The 23,670-nt window shown below is 42.5% G+C and overlaps 1 protein-coding gene and 1 long non-coding RNA gene across 2 annotated transcripts in view; one reads left to right on the forward strand and one right to left on the reverse strand.

Moving 5' to 3' along the window:
* The window catches only part of LOC100406567 (uncharacterized protein C6orf118), a 33,713-nt gene extending 12,018 nt beyond the window's left edge, over positions 1-21,695 (reverse strand). Inside the window, exons 1-7 of the mRNA XM_035288872.3 lie at positions 21,638-21,695; positions 16,399-17,069; positions 15,315-15,437; positions 14,081-14,140; positions 12,309-12,433; positions 7,936-7,994; positions 4,931-5,112 (exon numbers count right to left, since the gene is read on the reverse strand). Of these exons, the coding sequence (XP_035144763.3) occupies positions 4,931-5,112; positions 7,936-7,994; positions 12,309-12,433; positions 14,081-14,140; positions 15,315-15,437; positions 16,399-17,069; positions 21,638-21,662 (1,245 nt within the window). The 5' untranslated portion in view covers positions 21,663-21,695. The remainder of the gene's footprint in view (positions 1-4,930; positions 5,113-7,935; positions 7,995-12,308; positions 12,434-14,080; positions 14,141-15,314; positions 15,438-16,398; positions 17,070-21,637) is intronic.
* LOC144581547 (uncharacterized) lies at positions 12,326-14,887 on the forward strand. The gene is made up of 3 exons (XR_013532489.1): positions 12,326-12,456; positions 12,781-13,010; positions 14,692-14,887. It is a non-coding gene; the product is annotated as an uncharacterized LOC144581547 (long non-coding RNA).
* Positions 21,696-23,670: the final 1,975 nt, after the last annotated feature.

Genomic DNA, 23,670 nt, shown 5'->3' on the forward strand with positions numbered 1-23,670 from the left:
ATTCTCAAAGGTCAAAATGAAGGAAAAAAAATGTTAAGAGCAGCCAGAGAGAAAAGCCAGGTAACCTACAAAGGGAAACCCATCAGACTAACAGCATATCTCTCAGTGGAACCTTACAAGCCAGAGATATTGGGGGTCAACACTTAACATTCTTAAGAAAAAGAATCTGCAACCCAGGTTTTCATATACAACCAAACTAAGCATCATAAGCAGAGGAGAAATAAAATCCTTTTTAGACAAGAAAATGATGAGGAAATTTGTCACCACCAGGCCTGCCTTACAAGGGCTCCTGAAGGAAGCACTAAATATGGAAAAGAAATCCATTACCAGCCACCACAAAAACACACTAAAGTACACAGACCAATAACACTATGAAGCAACTACATTAGCAAGTCTCAAAATAACCAGCTAGAATCATGATGACAGGATTAAATTCACGCATAATAATATTAACCTTAAATGTAAATGGGCTAAATGCCCCAATCAAAAGACACAGAATGGCAAGCTGGATGAAGAGTCAAGACTCATCAGTGTGCTGTATGCAAGAGACCCATCTTATGTACAAAGACACACATAGGCTCAAAATAAAAGGGTGGAGAATAATTTACCAAGCAAATGGAAAGCAGAAAAAATCAGGGGTTGCAGTCTTACTTTCTGAAAAACAGATTTTAAACCAACAAAGATCAAAAATAAGAAGAAGGGCATTACATAATGGTCAAAGGTTCAATTCAACAAGAAGAGCTAACTATCCTAAAGATACTTGTACTCAATATAGGAGCACCCAGATTCATAAAACAAGTTGTTAGAGACCTATAAAAGTCTCTAATAATAGTGGGAGACTTTTAACACCCTGCTGTCAATATAAAACAGATCATTGAGACAGAAAATTAATGAAGATATTCAGGACTTGAAATCAGCTTTGGATCAAGTGGACCTGATAGATATCTACAGAACTCTCCATCCTTGAACAACAGAATATGCATTCTACTCAATGTCTCATGGCACTTATTCTAAAATTAATCACATAATTGGAAGTAAAACACTCCTCAGCAAATGTAACAAAACTGAAATCATAACAGTCTCCTAGACTACATGCAATCAAATTAGAACTCAAGATTAAGAAACTAACTCAAAACCACACAACTACATGGAAATTGAACAACCTGTTCTTGAATGACTCTTGAGTAAATAACAAAATTAAGGCAGAAATCAAGAAATTATTTGAAACTAATAAGAACAAAGAGACATCAAAGAGAACAATATGTCTGGGATGCAGCTAAAGCAGTGTTAAGAGGGAAATGTATAGCACTAAATGCCCACATCAGGAAGTTAGAAAGATCTCAAATCAACATCATAACATCACAACTAAAAAACCAAGTTCAAACAAACTCCAAAGCAAGCAGAAGACAAGAAATAACCAAGATCAGGGCAGAACAGAAGGAAATAGAGAAACAAAAAAACCCTCAAAAAAATCAGCGAATCCAGGAGCTGGTTTTTTGAAAAAATTAATAAAATAAATAGATTGCTAGCTAGATTAATGAAGAAGAAAAAAGAATCAAATAGACAAAATAAAAAATGATAAATGGAATATCACCACTGACCCTACAAAAATACAAACAACCATCAGAGAATGCTAAAACACCTCTATGCAAATAAACTAGAAAATTTAGAACAAATGGATAAATTTCTGGACACACGCACCCTCCCAAGGCTGAACCAGAAAGAATTTGAATCCCCGAATAGACCAATAATGAGTTCTGAAATTAAAGCAGTAATAAATAGTCTACCAGTTAAAAAAGAAATCCCAGGACCAAATGGATTTACAGCTGAATTTTACCAGAGGTACAAAGAAGAACGGGCACCATTTCTTCTAAAACCATTCCAAACAAAAAGGAGGGACTCCTTAACTCATTTAGTGAAGCCCACATCATCCTGATACCAAAACCAGCATGCACAAGACAAGGATACCCTCTCTTACCACTCCTATTTAACATACCATTGGATGTTCTGGTCAAGGCAATCAGGCAAGAGAAAGAAATAAAGGGTATTGAAATAGGAAGAGAGAAAGTCAAATTGTCTCTGTTTGCAGATTACATGATCCTATATCTAGAAAACCCCATCATCTCAGCCCCAAAGCTTCTTAAGCTGATAAGCAACTTCAGCAAAGTCTCAGGATGCAAAATCAATGTGCAAAAATTCCAAGCAGTCCTGCACACCAAAGACACACAACAGGGAGCCAAATCATGAATGAACTCCCATTCACAATTGCCACAAAGAGAACAAAATATCTAGGAATACAGCCAACAAGAGAAGTGAAGGACTTCTTCAAGGCGAACAACAAACCGCTACTCGAGGAAATCAGACGACACAAGCAAATGGAAAAACATTCCATGCACATGCATAGAAAGAATCAATATCATGAAAATGGCAATGTTTCCCAAAGTAGTTTATATGTTCAATGCTATTCCCGATAAACTACCATTAACATTCTTCACATAATTAGAAAAAAAAAACTATTTTAAATTTTATTTGGGAACAAAAAAGATCCCTTATAGCCAACACAATCCTAAGCAAAAAGAAGAAAGCTGGAGGCATCATGCTGCCTGACTTCAAACTAGAGTAACCAAAACAATACAAACCTACAGTAACCTAAACAGCATGGTACTGGTACAAAAACAGACTTATAGACAAATGGAACAGAATGGAGAACTCAGAAATAAGACTGTACACCAACAACCACCTGATATTTGACAAACCTGACAAAAACAAGTAATGGGGAAAGGATTCCCTATGTAATAAAAGGTGCTGCGAGAACTAGCTATCCATATGCAGAAAATTGAAACTGGACCCCTCCCTTACACCTTATACAAAAATTAACTCAAGATAGGTTAAATACTTAAATGTAAAACACAAAACTATAAGGCCCTAGAAGAAAATCTAGGCAATAACATTCAGGATATAGGCATGGTCAAAGATTTAATAATGAAACCATCAAAAGCAATTGCAACAAAAGCAATGGGATCTAATTAAACTAAACAGCTTCTGCATAGCAAAAGAAACTATCATCACAACTAACAGACAACCCACAGAATGGGAGAAAATTTTTGCAATCTGTCTATCTTACTAATGTCTAATATTCAGAATCTATAAAGGACTTGAACAAATTTACAAAAAAATACAAACAGCCCCCACAAAAATGGGCAAAGGACACGAGCAGACACTTCTCAAAAGAAGACATACATGTTCCCAACAACCATATGAAAAAAAGCTCAGCATCACAGATCATCAGAGAAATGCAAATCAAAACCAAATGACATACCATTTCACACCAGTCAGAATGGCAATTATTAAAAAGTCAAGAAACAACAGATGCTGGCAAAGTTGTGGAGAAATAGGAATGCTTTTACACTGTTCGTGGGAATGTAATTAGTTCAACCATTGTGGAAAACAGTGTGGCAATTCCTCAAAGATTTAGAACTCAAAATACCATTTGACCCAGCAGTCCCATTGCTGGGCATATACCAAAAGGAATACAAATCATTCTATTATAAATATACATGTATACATATATATTCATTGCAGCACTATTCCCAATAGCAAAGACATGGAAAGAACCCAAATGCCCATCAATGATAAACTGGATTTAAAAAATGTGGTACATATACACCATGGAATACTATGCAGCCATAAAAAGGAATGAGAGCATGCCCTTTTCGGGGTCATCGATGAAACTGGAAGCCATTATTCTCAGCTAACTAATGCAGGAACAGAAAACCAAACATCACATGTTCTCACTTATAAGTGGGAGCTGGACAATGAGAACACATGGACACAGGGAGGGGAACAACACACACTGGGACCTGTTAGGGAGGCAAAGGGAAGGAAAGCATCAGGAAAAATAGCTAATGCATGCTGTACTTAATACTAGGTGATGGGTTGATAGGTGCAGCAAATCACCATGGCACACATTTATCTTTATAACAAACCCGCACATCCTGTACCTGTACCCTGAAACCTAAAATAGACAAAAATACAAAATCAAAAAAGCAAAAAAAAGCAAAACCTTAACCTTTTAAAATAAGGCTAGAACCAGTAAAATTATTTCATCCAGTAATATTTCATTCCTGTAACAATAAACCATAGGTTTCCTCTATCTTTAAATAATTTTCTTCTGAAACAGTGGTCAACAAACTAATCCAGTCGGCCACCTGTTTCTATAAATAAAGTTTTATTGGCACACAGCATGCCCCCCTCCAAAAAAAGAAAACCTGAACATATTATTTTAAAAGAGGAAGAATTTTTAATAAAAAAATTTGGACCATCAGTGCCTTTCTATATGCAGTATAATTCTCCTAAAAAGAATAAAAGTAGTTCTGGTGTACAGTTAATTATAGAACCACAAGGAAATAAAATCATGTATTTCTTATATACTCTGTAACTAGAGGTTACATTGAGTTAGATTCTACACAATTTTAAATTATGTCTTTAATTTCTTAGCTTTTATGGATTTAGGGGTATGAGTGCGGTTGTAAATGGATATATGTGCAATGGTGGGCTTTAGTGCACCATCACCCGAATAGTGTACAGTATACCCAGTAGGCAGCATTTCATCCCTCATCCCTCCTTCCACAGTCCCACATTCTGGAGTCTTCAATGTCTATTATTCCACTCTATATGTCCATGTTACCCAAGAAAAATAGGTTTTGGCTATTAGAAATCTATAGAATTTTTATCACATTCCTTTTTTCTTGTTTTAGATAGATCTCTTAATTATTATAATTATTTGCTACAAACATTTTTAAATAAAAAGTATACTTGAGCCAAATGCTATGATTTTTTTACCTTATTACCAAATCACATTACTTCATGTGTTTGTCAAGATCTTCAAGCAAAAGAACAATGTAAATTTTTAAATAAATAAGTTGCATACCTCTATGCTTTTAATCCTATTCTCAGTGATACCTAAAACTCCAGTATGAACCAAAGTTGTTTTAATTTCTTTTTCCAGAGCTTGTATCTCATCCCACTTATTGAGTATTTCACACCTCTTCTTTTCAACCTTCTCAATAAGAGTAAGTTGGTTCTCATCAATTATATGTTTCTCAGATGATTCTGGAAATATTTTTAAAGCAAAGTATTACCATCGTTAATATCTCAGTTATTATTAATAGCATTTATGTATTATTAACAATGTTATCTATACTATGGTATATATAACCAGGAAGTATCAAACTTGAAGCGTGTCAATAAAAATAATCTGACCCAAGAATGAGGGTATTCCTCCTTTAATTCATTCAGCTAATCAATATGTATTTGTTGAACACATGCACTGAACTAGGTAGAAAGGTTCAATGATGAATTAGCCTTTTCCAGAGTGTGTGACTAACAGTGTAAACCAACAAGAAGCCACAAGAAAGTGACGATATGGTGGCAGAGTGGAAGGTGCAATGGTATGACAAAGCAAGGACATCGGACACAGCGTGAGGAAGGCTCAAGGATGACTTTGACAGAGAAGTGGCAATGGCAGAAATCCCTGATAAGACCATCAGATCTTGTGAGATTTATTCAGTACCACCAGAACAGTATGGGGGAAACTGCCCTCATGATTCAATTATCTCCTACTGTGTCCCTCCCACAACACATGAGAATTATGGGAACTACAATTAAAGATGGGATTTGGGTGGGGACACAGAGCCAAACCATATCAGGATAGCACTCCCAGCATGAAGAAAAGTGAAAAAAATCCAAAAACTATTTAGGAAATAGAAAAGAAAAAATAGACCTTAGTAATTAACTAGATCTGGCAATGTAGAGAAGAAGGCAATGCCAAAAATAAGCCATAGGTTTTAGCTCAGTTGTAGCTAGAAAGAAAACAATGAGTTCAATGACGCATGGAGGTAAGAAAGAACTTGTTTCAATCCCAGCTTGGCCACTTATTCCAAGCTGTGTAGGGAGAAGTTGAGGGGTAGGACAATGAAAGTTGCCTAGCACATGTTTTATGACTCGCATCTCCATGTATTTGGTGATACCATCCACTGAAATAGCCAGGGAGATGCCAAGTTAGAGAAGGAGATGATTTTAATCTCGGACATGTTGAGACACCTATGAAACACACAAGAGACCATGTCTAGTAGGTACTTGGATATACAGTTCTCAAACCAAAAAAAAAAAAAAAAAATAGAAGAAGGGTTTTTAGCAGAAAAAATAGATTTGGAATTTTAAAAAATGCCAACTCTTCCAAAGAGATGCTGGAGTCCAAAGAATATCAACATTTAAAGAGGATAGAAAGGAGATGGAGTCGTCAAGTGATACACCACCAAGGCCAATTTGTCATCAGTCAGCACAGTTTTATACTGACTGGAGTGGTGAGACTTACTTTTTTTGAGAAAAAACAATTACTACTTTTCGATGGGAACAAAGCAGACAGAAATATGAATAACCCTTACTTGTAGATAGGAAACAAGATGGAAGGCATTGCTGTCATTCAACTTTGCAAAATTTGGAAGAAGGCAAAACTTTGATATTAAATTTGAAAATTTGGGGGAATTAGTTAAGTAGACACATGATGAGCTAGCTAAGGGGATAGAAATGGTCATAGTTAAGCTTCTACACAAACTGAGAGAAACTACAACATAGAGTGTTTGGTCCCCACCTTAATCTAAACTGAAGGTTTCAGCCTAAAACCATCAGCTGAGGTCAAAGAGGCCAAAAGCAGTGTCAAGCCAGGCGAGTGAGCTCCACACTCGCCCCTTTTCTAAAAGCCCTCAAGAAATAGGTATGAAAATGGGGACATTCCACAGCAAATGTGTATGATTAGAAGAGCAGGCTTCTGAGACAGAAGGCTTTGGGAATAGATAAAAGCGGGAAGAACCAGCATCACCAGGTTTGTTCCATTGCAGTAAGAGTGATGAGAATAGTGGGCTAGGATCAAACATGAAGAAAGGTTACTAGAGTTCTAGAAAGTTAGTCACTGCATTTTATTTTCATTCACCATTACCATTTTTCTTATTAGTGGCTAGCAGTAAAGACCTTAAGTTTCTGCTTTTTTTGTTTCTGTTTTTTTTTTTAATTTTTAAATCATGGGCCTGTTTTAAGAGAAAGCAAGAAAACAGAAAACACCAAGCGTGGGTCCTATTCCACGGCCTGCCTGTGAGAGGAACCCTACAAAGAATGAACGACATGGTGGAAGAAGGGGGAAAACAGGAGACCTTTGAGCCCTGAGAAGGGGCAGATGGAAGGAGAAGCTGAGTCAGCCTGGGACAGAGAGCGGGCGTGGCAAGAGGATGCAAATCAGGCCACAAGAACCCTGTGCAAGGACATCCAGCACGGTTAACACCATCCGTGCTGCTCATAGGTAGAAAAGAGGAAACAGGCGGAAGCAGGAAAAGGCAGTAAAAGCATTCTCTCAAGGACCTTTGAGGCCAAGCTCTACTAAGAACTTAAAACAGGCTGGGCCTGTGAGCATATCCTACAAGACACTGAGAAAAAATATCTAAAACAGAGTATGAGTGAGTGTTTAACAAACTCAGAGGGAAAATGGCATTTCACTTCACAGTTGGAAAATAGTCAAGGTTAATGAGCAAGATACTTAAACTTACTTTTATCATTTAATTGCATTCCAATTGTATACATTTAAAATAATTTTAATATCTATTTCACGCATAAGTATTCATAAAACATAATTAATTCCCCATGAAATGCCTATTCTTCCTCCCAAGTAATAATAAAAAGTTGAATAACAAACAGGCAGTGACCACCACATGCCAGGCCCGGTGCTCTTGGGTGAGGTGGGTGAACACGTTGAATTCTCGCCACAAAACTCAGAAGGAGCTCCAGAATGGCTCAGTTGACAGACAGGCAGCCAAGGCTGCAGCAGCTGAAATAATGAAGGCCACAGCAAAGCACCCATCAGCAGGACATCACATAGACACTCACCTGATTGTTTCTTCGCAGACTGCAGCAACGCCTGCTCTATCACCAGTTCACTCCTGAGTCTACGATGTGATGATAGAAAAATAGGGAAATATTAGATCCCCTTTAATCGTTTTTCTTTTGTCTATGTTACACATAGTTGAGAAATTAAAATAAATCTGCTTACGTTCTAACACAACAGGTACTCTGAAGATATTTATTAAATGACAGCCTAAATCAGCCAAGTTAAACAAACAAAAGAATACTTTCTTACCAAGATTGCATAAGCCATTAAAGATTTAGTTAATTTAAAGTAAATGATTTCCTAGAGAGTTTATTTGTATTTTTTGTTCATGGAATTCCTAAAAAGGAAGAAGGCAAAAAACAAACAAACAAGAAGCAAACCTAGCTTTCTTTTTTTTGAGATTGAGTTTCACTCTTGTTACCCAGGCTGGAGTGCAATGGCGTGATCTCGGCTCACCGCAACCTCTGCCTCCTGGGTTCAGGTAATTCTCCTGCTTCAGCCTCCTGAGTAGCTGGGATTACAGGCACGTGCCACCATGCCCAGCTAATTTTTTGTATTTTTAGTAGAGACAGGGTTTCACCATGTTGACCAGGATGGTCTTGATCTCTTGACCTCATGATCCACCCGTCTCGGCCTCCCAAAGTGCTGGGATTATAGGCGTGAGCCATCGCGCCCAGCCACCAAACTTAGCTTTTTATGCTTAAAGGTAAACAACATGTCAAGGGCTATGGAAAGACCTCCCCGATGCTAGAATACACTGCATCTTTGCTGTGTATTATCATTCTGTGCAACAGATACAATTTACAAATTTCACAATGTTTGAATTAAAAATAAAATACAAGAAACTTTTTAAAAAAGGGAAAAAACTTATTTGTTTCCTCTGCTTGGTTCAGAATAACCTAAATCAACTATCTTACGTTTTATAGATTTAAGGAGAAGACAAAAAGGAGTCTAATAGATATTACATATATTGAGGACAACACTGTGATTTGATTTAAGACATCAACATGCAAATAAGTTAATGCCAAATATCTACAAAGGGCCTAACAATTTAAGATTTTTACACATATTGGCTCATTCCATCTAAGATTAAGAGAGAAATATGGTGGTATTATGATGCTCGATTTTAAGGAACTGGAGCCAGGTGTGGTGACTCGTGCTTGTAATCCCAGCACTTTGAAGGGCCAAGACAGGTGGATCCCTTGAGCCCAGGAGATGGAGACCAGCCTGGGCAACTTGGTGAAACCCCATCTCTAAAAAAATACAAAAATTAGTCAAATGTGGTGCTTGTGGTCCCAGCTACTTGGGAGACTGAAGTGGAAGGATCCCTTGGGCCTGAGAGGTTGAAGCTGCAGTGAGCCATGATCATGCCAGTACACTCCAGCCTGGGCAACAGAGCAAGACCCTGTCTCAAAGAAAAAGAAATTAATAAACTGGGAATTCGTTGGATTAACAATCATGATAAAAGACTTTTTAATACATATATTTAAAAAGTTTTGTTTCCAGAAAATTTTTACACATTGTAGTTTTAAATATTACTTATGTTTTTTTTCCATTGCTTTGTTTTTCTTCTTCGGGGACTTTAATTGTATGTGAATTGGACATTATTTGCTTATCTTCTATTTAATCTACTTTCTCTGACTCTTTTTATTTCTTTATCTTATTTACAGTCTTTTAAATATTTTGCCACTTTTTCTCAATGCTCCTTATTATATTTTCATTCAAAACTATTTTTCCTTGGGCATTTTGGAATTTAGTCTTGACCTATGATATAATTTTTACTTTTTCAAATATTTTTTCCTCAGTTGTTATCTTGTTTATTGTTGCTGATTTCTCTGCTTAGTTTTTAAATCTATGACTCAATTGTTTTCATATCCTGAAATGCTCTTTTGGGAACGTCTAATTTAGCTTGGAGTGCTGTGCTACAGGTTTCTTCTTCAACTTTATTATTATTATTATTCCTCGGTACAGCAGGGACTTTCACCAGGTAGATCATTTGGATTCTCATTTTTTGTTACAGTCTTAGAGTAGTTTGTATAGGCGAAGATGGTTTACATCTCTGCATTTCTGCAGGCTGGACTAGTGATTGGGAGTAGCATGTGAAGTTGCTAATTCAAATGGATGCTTTTCCATCAGTGTAGCAAATTATGCTATTTTATTATTGATTTGTTGTTTTTTGGTGTTGTTTTGATTTGTTTTTATAGTCCTGGATAGCTTTCTTGTTTAGAAGAGAGAAGGGCAGTATGTGGAAGGGCTGTGTGCACCTTGATTTTTCTCTTTTTTACAGGATTCTCATTTTCCTTTCTTGCTCCCTTTTGCCTGCATTGGACATTTCTAAAGGATGCTGCTACCTTTCCTTTAACCCCTTTCTCACCTGTGTCATTACTATTTCAAAGTTGTTTTTTCACTTCCACACTGTTCCAAGTAACCCCGCTCCGCCCCACCCCAGCAGTCATAGTCAGTGCTGCCATCAGCTGGCTTCCTCGCTTACACGGATTCTCTCTCTGGAAGTGGTTTTAGAACAATTTTAGGCCGCCTTCTAGCTCCACTGTTCTCTCTTTCACGAACTTTTCCCAGAACCTCAGTGTTCTCACAAACAAAGCTTTGCAGCAGGGACGTGGAAACTGGTTCACTGCAACTGAATGTTTTCTTGTCTATTTTCAGTCATTTTTAAACTTTGGATGCATTTGCAATGAATCCCTTTTTTATTTTTTGCCTTGGCATTCACTTTGAATAGAAGTTTAATTTTCTCACTCCAGAAGCAGGGCTCAGTCACCCTTGCGTGACACAGTTTCTAGTCCTTCTCCTCCCCCCAGTGCCTCAAAATGGTCATCCCAGAAATCTGCCATAAACAACCATCTCCCAGTGACCACCTGCTATGAGCCAGCCAAATACAACCTACTTTCCTCAATCCACTGACCCCCCCACCCCCCACCCTGCATGGGCCATGAGCATATGCTGCAGTGACCCAGAAACCACTTCTAGCCACAACGCGACCCCATAGCACTTGTGTCTTCTTGCCCTAAACCCTCTGATCAGGACTCCCCATGGAAAAGCTGCTTGGGTCATGCTCTGGACCCAAAGGCCTTGGTCCATCAGTTCTCACTCTCTTGCTCACCTACCCGCCGGTGGAGCCAGTGTGTTTCAGGTAGTTCCCCCTTCCTACCACCCCTGCGAGGTACACTGCCCTCTTTTCTCTGGGATCTGTAAGTAACAAATCTGCCGTTTCATGTGCTTTTTTCTGTGGCCTCCTCTGTCCCTCACCTGACAGGCACACTTGAACCTCGCCTTTTCCAGCTAGGGCTCTCCCAGAGACTGACTCTCTTTGTAGGAATAAACTAGACACACACCAGACAATGGCCACAAAGGCTTCTGCCAGTGTAGTCAGATTTCTTGTGAGAGAGACATCTAGTCACAGGTCGGACACTTAGACATTAAGCCTGAGGGCCGGATGAAAACGCATCCCATGGAGGGCATTCTCCACCAGCCTCCCGAAGCCCAGTCAGGGCAGGGCTAGAGTTCATAGCCACCCTTGTGAGAGAGACCTCAAGAGCAAATTGGAGGGCAGGTGAGGTAGGTAGTTCGTGCCTGTAATCCCAGTACTTTGTGAGGCTGAGATGAGTGGATCACTTGAGGTCAGAAGTTCAAGAGCAGCCTGACCAACATGTTGAAAACCCATCTGCACTAAAAATACAAAAATTAGCTGGCTGTGGTGGCACATACCTGTAATTTCAGGTATTCGGGAGGCTGAGGCAGGGGATTCATTTGAACCTGGGATATGGAGGTTGCAATGAACTCAGATCACCCCCCTGCACTCCAGCCTGGATGACAGAATAAGGCTCCATCTCAAAAAAAAAAAAAAAAAAGACCAAACCAGAGCAAAATGCAAAGCTCTCTGTCTTCTAGTTACACTGAAGGCAAATTTTGTTTTTTGGTTTTGTTTCTTGTTTTGCTCTCTTGAAGATATTTTAGATGTTGCAGGTTTCCTTTATCTCATTTTAAAAATCATACAAACAGTATGCCCTATCCAATTGTGATTTGATCCTGGAAAAAAATACAGGGAGGTTATATTAGAAGAGCTTTGTAAGTTAAAAACCAATAAGATCATTCAAAGGTGTCTTAGATCTTTAGCCCTCTCCCCTATTGGTAAGTCTTCAGGAGACCACCAAAAAAGGACAGGAAATTCCTTCAGAAACTTCCTGAACTCTCCCCATGGAACCACCATGCTTAGCAGAATATCCTAGTCACATATACGATAGCCTGTGCAAGTGCCCAGACCAGGAAACAATGTAACGGTAGGCTTGTCACATCACTTTAAGATCTTATTACAGAATAATCTAAACGTAGAACAGATCCACCACTCATGCCTCACCTGTCATTGTGCTCCAGGGCTGCTTTTATAGCTTTCACGAGCATCCTCAGCTCTTCCCTGGCGAGATTCACATCTGCCGTCTTCACTGGCCTCTGCTCCAGCCCCTTGAGTTGAGTCAGAAGAACCTAGGCAGGACCATGCACGTGAGGTGAGACAAGTACACAGGGAGGAGGGGAGGACTCCCTTTTTTATTTGTCATTAATGCATTTTCAAGGTGCCCTGAGTTAACATATACATTCTAGTTAAAATAGGTAAACCGGGGGGATTGAAGGGAGGGATGGCCGTTGGGGGAGGGATGGCCAATTGGTGACATTCCCAGTAAAATACGTTTATCAGTATGTTAAGAGTTAATTTTTCAAAGAAATGGAAAGATGGTAGTGAACTCTCCTTTTGGCCTGTGTCAGGGGAAGGACACTCTGGGTGAAGTCCAGGAGGCACATTGTCAGTGGCACTGCAATTGTTTCTTCCACAGGAATAAGAAGCCAAATGAATGCGATTGCTGTCTGCAGATGTAAAGCAGTGCGGTGCTCAAATGGGAAGCCACAGAGATCTCGGCCTTCTCAGAGGATGGGCTGCTAAGGTCACAGACACAGAAAGAGGCATCCAGGGCCCTGCTGGCCTGGGAATTTCTTCATGCTCACGTTTGACTGAGATAGGGACGTATGTCACTTTCTCACTCAACCTCACAACCTAAGGAGCAAGGTAGATTCCCCACTGGAAACTTCGCTCACATTCTTGTAAAGACAAAGGCTGCTTCTGTGTTACAGAAAGGCTCAGCACAAAGAATATAGTGCTCACATCTGATTTTAGATGAAGGAGCGAACTAGAACTCATCTCCTCATAATACTGTGATTTGTTTTTTCATATACAAAAGAAGCAACTGTCTTTCCTAATTTATGAAGTAAAATTAATTTTTAAAGTTTATTGAATTCAAAATGCCAAAGTTATCTCTGCTACAGTGTTCTATTTTCTTAGGTTTTATAAGGGATAGAGTTATCCCTGCAGTATATTTTCTTATTTGACCAATCACATGTTTAACCCCACCCTTGAGAGAACACCTGGAATGCTGTCACCCATTAAAAGAAGAGATCATGGCGTTTTGAGCCAGCTTACAGCACACTAGCCATCACAATGCATTCTCAGTGTTTTCACCAGGGTGAGGACTGGACAATGGTTTTTGGTACTTACTGGCAGAGAACCATTTATATTCCCAATTTATACATATATAGTTATGTCGCTTGTTTGGGAGTATAAAGAATGCTATGCCAATCCAAAGTGAAGTTCTTTATCAATAATGTTTTCAAGGCAGTATAAGCTCACTTATAATAAAAAAAATCAGCTATTCTTTTTTTTTTTTTTTTGAGACGGAGTTTTGCTCTTGTTACCCAGGCTGGAGTGCAATGGCGCAATCTTGGCTCACTGCAACCTCTGCCTCCTGGGTTCAGGCAATTCTCCTACCTCAGCCTCCTGAGTAGCTGGGATTATAGGCTCGCGCCACCATGCCTGGCTAATTTTTTGTATTTTTAGTAGAGACGGGTTTTCACCATGTTGACCGGGATGGTCTCGATCTCTTGACCTCATGATCCACCCGCCTCAGCCTCCCAAAGTGCTGGGATTACAGGCTTGAGCCACCACACCTGGCCAAAAATCAGCTATTCTAAATTATGGGGCACACATGGGGCTTGTGGGATTCAGGAAGGTTTCCACTGCTCGTGAAATATGAAGCCATGAATAAGCAGGCTCCATTCAGACTCTTCACAATCGATTGTCACCTCATGCTGTGCTGGGGGCTGGGACTCCAGGAGCGTCGCCATGTAGAGTTCATATTCATCCTGTACAGAAACAAACAAAAAGTCCACTGGTTATGCGTGGGGAGGCCACAGTGCAAGCATTTCATGTGTGTAAATAATACAGAAGTTAAGAATGTTCATTTACATCATTTCAAAAAAATATAAAATGTTCTACAATGCATTAAACAGTATACGTGTTCACATTTATAAAATCACACCATCTTTGAAGCATATTTGAGCATTAAGTATTAATTATCCCAGAATATCATAAAATATTATGCAACAAAATATAAAATATTGATCACTTCAGAATGTCATAAAACACCTTGACACACATACAACAAATGATCTTCCGCCATGCAGAAGGTCTGTGGAATCCATCCTACTGGCCTGCCAGGATGAGCCTCCGGGTGATGAGGCATCGCTGGAGAACAAGCCACCAGGTCTCCATTTTTGGGCATTCCTTGTCATTAGTAAAATTAAAGAATAGCATAATCTTTAAGCAACATGATCTTAACTCAGATTCTATATGATTCTATATGAAGAGATTCTATATGAAGGTCACTTTCTATTTTTTTTTTTTTTTTTTGCAGCCTCCACCTCCTGAGTTCAAGGAATTCTCCTGCCTCAGCCTCTGAGTAGCTGGGATTGCAGGCACGCACCACCATGCCTGGCTAATTTTTGTATTTTTGGAAGAGATGGGGCTTCACCATGTTGTCCAGGCTGATCTTGAATAGCTGACCTCAAGTGATCCACCTGCCTCAACCTCTCGAAATGCTGGAATAACAGGTATGAGCCACTGCACCCAAAGGTCACTTTCATCATGAATTTGCAACAAATCTATAATTCCATAAGGATTTATTTAAAGTCACACATGTAATGTTAAAATAACTAATTATTAATTTATTTGAATTATAGTAATTTAGAATAAAAAGTTTGTCACTTATGTATAATTTATAAAAGGTTGTGTATGATCAGGAAGCTCTAGTGGGAAAATATGGGCTTAAGAAGTGAGTTAACTGTTGATTCCACATGGCCCCTGTACAATTTACATGCCTGCAGGCAGATGACCTAGAGTCTCTGTGAATGATGGTCCCCATCTGTAGAAGGGAGCCCGTGATAGCTAGCAGAATTTCTGTGAGGCTTGAGATCATTCATGTACACGGAACCTCATGCAAGCTTCTCAATTGTTATGCTGAAGATATGTATTTCTCACCTTAACTTCTTTCAAGAGATCACCAAATATCAAAGAACTCTTACAAATATCTTCAAAGACTTTTCCAAAGACGTGCAGTCTGTTGAACTGCTGAGGGCTGCATGTGCAAATTTTCTGGAGCTCCTGGAGGAAAAAGAGAGTCAGCCCATTTTAGGACAGCTTCATTTTTCTTCCAGAACCGAGTTTCTCAGGAGTCAGGGAGGACACGGTGGCCATCACCCTGGTGACTGGGCAGGGCAGCACAGGGGACCATACCCAGGAGTTCTGATCCCTCCCACCAGCTGCTGAGCTTCTTTGCTTCCCTGATTACCCAAGATTTGGGATTTTTTTTTTTAACTCTTCTTTATTCACTCTCTTGCTCCCTGTCCTCTGCCTCCACAGTCCCCTAAGGCCTTTTCTCTCTTCCAACCCTGAGGTCTGGTTGCTTCCTGGCGGACCTACTATTTTCTTCTCCCTTGTGCATCCTCCCCATTTGGAGATGGAGAGCGTCCCATCAGCTGTCCTCCTCTGAGTCAGCGGCCCATCCTAGATCTTCCCCTCACACCAGCACCTTCTGTAGGCACATGCTGCCTGGGCATACTTCAGGGCGTGACAGCTCTCTGTCTCCCCTCACTACTCTTCCACGGTCAGGCAGGCAAGCCCTCTCTCAAACTTCTCGGCTGACCCACGAACATCTGATTTACTGTTGCGGCCACATGGCCTCCAATGTGTCTGCTATGGGCCTCCCCCAGCTTAACAGTTCCTAGACGGCTTCCTCCTCCATTTTACCCAATCTGTCCCCACTGACGGTGCTAATGCTTAGGCACCTGGGGCAGTGCTGCACTATACCTGGACGTGGCAGGGAAGCCTCAGAGGATGAGCCTGTCCCTGCACCGAGAGCTCTGCTCTGAGAACACTGCACCGAGAGCACCGAACCGAGAGCGCAGCATCGTGAACGCCGCACCGAGAGCACCGCACCGAGAGCTCTGCACTGAGAACACCGCACCGAGAGCACCGCACCGAGAGCTCTGCACTGAGAACACCGCACCGAGAGCACTGCACCGAGGGCGCCGCACCGAGAGCACCACAAGGCTGCCCTACTCACCTGCTGCAGCTTTCTCTCATGGCCCTTGGCCACCTTGCTCCCAGTTAAGTCATTTTCCAGGAGATCTTGCTTGGCGAGCACTTCCTTCTGGAAACGCAGGAACATCCTGTAGCTGTCGGCCTTGGTGACCCCAGCCAGGTAGGAGCTGACATAGTGGTGCTGGTCCCTGGTGCCTCTGGGCCCGGCCTTCTGGTATTGCAACACCTTCATGTCGGGCAGCTGGAGTTCTTCCCTCCTGCGCCATCCAGGTGAGCCTCTGTGCATCTCCTCCTTCCCTTCTCCAAGAGCCTCCACTGGAAGGAGATCCTCCTCTGTAGTGTGGGAAAGAGAGGCCTGGGGGTTCAGATACCTGAACAATGGCGTGTCCTGGGCATCACTGGGGACAAACGCCGTGTGTATGGTGAAGCGGGCCAGGGCCTCCTTCATCTTCACCACCTGTCCTGCAGCCGGCTCTCCCACCCCAGAGACACGCTGCTCCCTGGGCTGGTTGGCATTGGGCCAGTGCTGTAAGACAGTCTCGGGAGGCCGGTACAGCTTGTTGGGGTTTAGGTGTCCAGAGATGTACAGGTCGACGTCCTCCCGGTGGTCTTTCTGAAGCTGGTTCAGAAGTTTCTTCAGATTGCACAGGGTCTTCACGCCTGGTGTCTCACAGTGCTTCCACTTCAGGTAAACTGGCCAGAAAAGAAAAGGAGGCTTTTAGGGATGCTCTTAGTTCACAGTAAGTCAGCAGGTGCACTGGCTGAGAGGCCTAGCCCCTGCCCAAATAGAGGGTCTACAGAGAAACTGATGAACAGAGTATATGGCCCAGTCCTTAAAAGTCAAAGACAGCTGTGGTGGCTCATGCCTGTAATCCCAGCACTTTGGGAAGCCAAGGAGGTGGATCGCCTGAGGTCAGGAGTTCAAGATCAGCGTGGCCAACATGGTGAAACCCCATCTCTACTAAAAACACAAAATAAGCTGGGTGTGGTGGTGCATGACTATCATCCCAGCTCATCGGGAGGCTGAGGCAGGAGAATCAATTGAATCCAGGAGGTGGAGGTTGTGATAAGCTGAGATTGGGCCACTGTCCTCCAGCTTGGGTGACAGAGTGAGACTCCATCTAAAAAAAAAAGTCAAAGACACCCATGCCAGGTGTGATGTGCTGCTGTAGATGAGAGGCGGACAGGCCCCCAGATGTGCAAGCCAATCAGAAAGCTCAGGGCCCTTAAAGCTGATAAGAGAAAGACAGAATATTTTAATTTGGGAGAGTATTTCTTACAATATTAGCAAAAGCTCTGAAAGAAAAGTGCACAATCTTAATTATAATTCTTAATGGTGATGCTTAAAGATGTCTTCTTTAATGTACTTCACATGCCAGGAATACAGAAAGGGTTTGCGGGGGTGTTCTCCCTTAATGCTGAAGTGTCTCAGGAGTCCCTGACTAAAGCCCTCAATGACCATTGGGCCACTCACCCCTTCCTGCACCCTCCCCCCAGAGCCAACCCTGAGGGCATATTGAACCACAGCTGCTTCCTCTACAACATCAGAATCATCAGCTTATACAAAATGGTTGACTGACACTCAGATGGAATCACTTTTGGCAAAGGGGACCATGGCCCAGAAGAGATACTCCATAAATTCAACCCATTTTTGCTGCAGGTCTATAGTGCAGACAGTACTCTCAGCAGAGGGATGCTGGAGAATCACCCATGATGATCAACTTAGTTCTTCAGAGAAACCACTTATGAAATGATTAATAGAACAAATTCTCCAACAACAATCACTGTTAATTCATCCAAGGCATGAACACTTCAAGCTCTAAAAGGCATCCTGTACCAACTCCATGGAAGATGGAAGAAGGAGGCAACTACATTGTTGCTGTGTCATCCTTTGTTACTGAACACTTCAGATAGAACAAGAGCAGCCCAGAATTGCCCCTTCATTTGCTACCAATCCAAGAAGGAGAGTTTCTTTCTGGGACACTGTATTGTGATGGCCAACAGACAGCTGGCTCATCCATACCCTCCTCAGAGAGCCTTGCTCCATCCACTGCGAAGCAAACCATCCTTCCCTGAGTCAACCAAGGTGGCCGAATACTAGAGCCAATGCCCTCAGCAGAGTGATGCCAGAGAATCGCCCTGAAGGCCAGGCGCAGGGGCTCACACCTATAATCCCAGCACTTTGGGAGACCGAGGTGGGTGGATCACAAGGTCAAGAGATAGAGACCTCGAGACCATCCTGGCCAACATGATGAAACCACATCTCTGAAAAAAAAGAAGAAGAGAGAATCGAATTGCCCTGTGGAACAACTTAGTCCTTAAGAGCAGCCACTTAGGAAATGATTTAATAGAACAAATTCTCCAAGACAACAATTATTGTCATTCATAAAAAGCAATTCATAAATTACTGTAATTCATAAAAAACTAACTCCATGGAAGATGGATGAAGGAGGCAACTTCATTACTGCTGTGTTATCCTTTATTTTATTTCCAAGAAGGATTTGAAACCACCAGCAAGTCAATTGGTACAATCATTTCCCCACTTCAAATGCTTTTTCTTTCTATTGTAATAAGACCTGCTCCAGATTCTACTTCTGTCTGCCGCATTCTTACAATATATGCCACAAATCCCCATCATGGAAATAAATATTTTAATTATTTTCCTATCTGAAAACATTGTTGGGTGTGGGTGTGGGTGTGGGTGTGGGTGTGTATCCTGCCATCTCAACCTGAGAAAGAAAACAAAAATAAACAAAAGTTTTAAGAATTTTTTAGAAAATGTGATTATTTTATAAATGATCTGCAAACAAATTTGCTTTAAGTAAAACCAAATTAGCTTTTGAATGTGTATTGAATAGGAAGATGCAGTAATAGGTCTTTAGACTAGTTTGGAATAAATATTGCCAAATGTTAGTATTTTTTTTGAGCTGGAGTCTCGCTCTGTTGCCCAGGCTGGAGTGAAGTGCAGTGGTGCGATCTCTGCTTACTGCAACCTCCGCCTCCTGGGTTCAAGCAATTCTCCTGTCTCAGACTCTGCTACCACACCCGGATACTGTTTGTATTTTTTAGTAGAGACAGGGTTTCAACATGTTGGCCAATAGGTCTTTAATTTCAAAATTATTACAAATCAGGCCAGGTGCTGTCACTCACACCTGTAATCCCAGCACTTTGGGAGGCCGAGGCAGATAGATCACTTGAAGTCGAGAATTTAAAAAAAATTACAATTACTGTCCCATGTTATCTGATCTGTGGGAAACTAAGAATCCCACAGAAATTATCCCTGGTCTCATTCTAGAACATTCATATTTCCTCTGTGTTTCTGCCCTCTGCCTCCTCTGCCCCCACCCTAAAGTCAGTACACATCCTAGGAAATATATTCCTGGAAAGACTCTGAGAACAGAGCAGCAGGCCCAGACCCACAGGCCCTCTGCTTGGGGGCCAGTGTGGCCAGAGGAGCCAGGTAGGCTGGGGACAGTCCTGGCCAATGGGGATCTGTCCTGGAGTCCTGGGCTTCCCTCCGTGAATTCTTGCAGAACTCACAAAGAGCGTCCGTCATCCCCTGTATCCATCCTACCCACTGGAGAATCCTTTCAAACTCCACTGAGATTGCAATCCAGCCTTTCCTGAACCCGCAAATAAACATCTGTTGTCTGTCCCACACTGCGATTGAGGGTGGGATGAATGTGAGCCCCCAGGAACCTGGAAATCCCATAGGGAGTGAGATACAGACCCCAGGCTGGAGGGACCTGAGCCCAGAGGAGAAGCACATGCCTCATGTGGACTCTATCTCAGGGTGAAATGCAGAAGCAGAATGATGGAACCCAGAGCTATCCACCCTGATGCCAGACCAGGGAAAGAGGTCTTTACAGGTTTAATTCGGGTCATGGGCCTTAAAATAAAGAGCTGAGTCTGGATGGGCAAGGCTCTAATCTAATTACATGAGCCCCTAAAAGCAGAGAACTTTCCCTGGAAAGAGTCAGAAGGGAGAGGTGGAAGAAAGGGGGTCAGGAAGGTTGCAAGGAGAGGAAGCTTCCAGGCTCACTGGATCCCGGGTGTAAGCCACAGGCCAGAAAGAAGGAGGCTTCTTAGAGTCAGGGCCCCTCCTGACAACCGGCAAGTCCCCCACCACAAGGACAGGGTCAAGCCAGCAAGTCCACTGGGCCTGGAAGAGGTTCTTCCCCAGAGCCCCTACAAAGCAGCAGAGCTGACCTTCCCATCGAGTTCAGCCTGGTGAGAGCCTCAGCTCTCTGTATACAAAGAAGACAAAGACAACTCCCCAAGGACTGAAAGACCCCTTTTCAAAATAATTCCCACTGTCTATGTCACAGCAGATGTGTGGGATACTGATTCAATCTGCACAGCAGCCTGGGAGGTAGGCACCATCCCCGCCTCCTTTACAGGTGAGGAAACTGAGGCATGGGTGTCAGATGGTCAGCTGCCTCCAAGGCCCATGCTCTCAACCTGCCCACTCATCTGCACATAAAGAGCACTAAATGCATTCTGACATCATACAATAAAATTTCTTTTAAATCAAGAATTTAAAATTTCTTTTTAAAATGATTCTTGATTTAAAATTTCTTTTAAATCAAGTCGAGACTGCTTTGCTCAGTCCAGCAAGCTTTCTCTCTGCCCAAATTTTGTCTGAAGCAGTCAGTAATCCTGTTTTAGTGCCAGCACAGGGCGGGTGGTGGGAAAAGCAAAGGCTTTGAAGTTAAAAGACCTGGGCTGATCTCCCCACGGACTCCCCTTAGCAAAATCACAATAACCGAAGTTTTCAGGGCCACGGATACTAAATAAAGTCAGAGATAGCAAAGCACTTCTGACTTGATGCATGTGGATGCGCTGAGCTTTGTGGTCATTTAGAGGAGTGCGGAAGGGCAGCATGCCAGGAAATGCTCTGAAGTGTGGCTTTTTAAGATCACACTCTGAACTAACAGCCTGAAACCTGCTTCTTCGTCCCTCCTCCTCCTCAGGTGTCCAGAGACTCCAACACACTGTGCGTCCGTGCAGGTCCACACTGGATGGCTGACACACCCACATGGCACTCACCCACCACCTTTGTACTTTGCATGCTGGTTTTAGATTCTCTGAGAAGGCAGCACAACCCCAATCTAATCCTCAACCCTCATGACCATGGAGCCCGCGTGCAGTCACCAGAAAAAGATGTTCACATTTCAAATCAGTCTTCAGAAGCCCCTCCCTCTACAACCGAACAGCAAGCAAATCTCACAAGCCAACAGGAGCTGCTCCAGGCCACTTACATTCAGGCTCCTGCCCCTGGGCCATTGCTTCCTTCCCTCCAGCTCCCTGGGCTGGGCTGTCGCCATGGAAACCACAAACATTCTAAGCCCTCCTTGGCTCCCTCACTGTGGAGCAACCAGGCACGGCCCCTGCTGTGGAACTGCCCTCCAATCCCTCCCCTCTTCTGTGTCTCCAACCTTCCTGAACAGGGAGTATTGGTGTTTGCTTGCTTGTTTTACGTTTAACAGTGAAACACTTTCTGTGATCTAAACAATGTCAAAGTATCCTCGCACTCCCTGATTCCTCTCAAAGTCCAAAAGGTAAAAGATAACTGGTCTTCAGGTATCTCTTATAGAAATGTGCAGATTGGACCTATCCAACTGTACCTGGAGATCCAGCACAGAGTAGGTGCCAGCCACTAAGTGATCATTTACTTGCTTTTTATTATTATCTATGTATGTTCTAGTGGGGAATTGAGATCCCGTGGGGTAATTTGCCCAAGGTCAGTTAGCAGGGAGTGGAATTTGCAGATGTGTAAGTGCAGATCTGTGTGACTGCAAAGTCCATCCTCTCTCCTTAGGCTATCCCATGTGTCGAGGGAGGGAAAAGCTAGAACCCCTATCTTTGAAAACTATAATTTTGTTTATATGTCTTGCAGTCAGAAAGAGAGTAGTGGAAGGGCGATTTTACTGGCTCTTAGAAGGAACTTTGACACCAACCCTCACTACTTTCAGCTCTGAAGTGAGAAAGACAGTCATGTAGGCACTACAGGTTGTGCAGATGGAATTCATGGTTCTGTGAGTGATGCAGGGCACACAGTGTCTTTGTTGCTTCCTTTCTGTTGATGCTGCCTATTAGTTCAAACTGCACCATTTTGTAAGCCCCGCACCATTCTGCAGGCCCTGGTGAAAGTGAAACATTCCTCAGGGCTTCGGGCCACGAGAAACATCCTGCCCACCACCTGCTGTTTTTATCATACTCCGCCAGGCAAAGCCCCAGCTGAGGGACATCCCCATCATATCCTGCTGGGCAAAACAGGGACAAACCACGTCATCATGGAACATCTCATCAACATATTCCTGAGCAGCAGGCTATGCCCCCGCCCCTAGGCCTTTAATTGCCCCAGCCTGTAAGCAGCAGAGGGCACTGGGAGTAACCTGGTCTCCCATCTCTGCAGGTCTTATGCTGGACAGAGAATCTGAATGGCTATAGAGTTGCCAATACTCTGCCTTTCTTTAACCCTCACCTTCCCTTCAAAACCTAACACTGGACAGATACTTGAAACGTGAACCTTCTGGAAGCCAAGAAGTTGCCAGGACCCTCACCTGCTCAGGTGGCTTCATCACCAGGTGCATTGGAATTCCACCTGTGAAAAGGTAACCTCAGGGCTTACTGCTTGTCTCTCTGCAATGTGCATGGTAATTGGACATCTTCATCATGACAGAAAGGTCGACATGAAGATGCCCCAGTTGCCTGAGGATGTCTAAGTGTGGGCACCAGAGAGGAAATGCTGTGTGCCCCTCCCCTTCAGTTCCTTATGAAGTAGGCTCACAGGGGCAGCAGTTCAGGACCTTAGGCAAGCAACTACTAGGGATGAAGAAACAAGTCTCTATACTCAGAATCCCTTAGTAAATTACTGCATTTTATAAGTTCTAAAATAGCCCATGGTTTCCACACTGTGAAGACAGGCAGAAAGGTGACAATAGAGGTTCCCACTTTTCTTTCGCAGATGGGCAGGAGGGACAGAGGGCCCCTCTGCAGGCCCTGGGAGAGACAGTGATGAGGAGCGAATGCCCGTGAGAGCTGCTCGCCTCTAGGGTTCAGCCTCCGCTACCCTCACTCCTGCTCCTTGACTCAGACATGAACTTGACTCATTTTACTTGGAATTGCAGAGTACTGGTTTAGATCAAAAGAAAATAGTTGTTTTCAGGACCTCAGTTTCTCCCAAGTCGCCCCTTATAGCAGAAGGCAAATGTAGTTAAATGAATCCATCCACTCCTTCCTTATATGCTACCAACACCAGAAAGCCAATGACCAAGTCAACATCAGGCCT

The sequence above is a fragment of the Callithrix jacchus genome, chromosome 2, assembly GCF_049354715.1.
Source record: "Callithrix jacchus isolate 240 chromosome 2, calJac240_pri, whole genome shotgun sequence".
Lineage (NCBI taxonomy): Eukaryota > Metazoa > Chordata > Mammalia > Primates > Cebidae > Callithrix > Callithrix jacchus.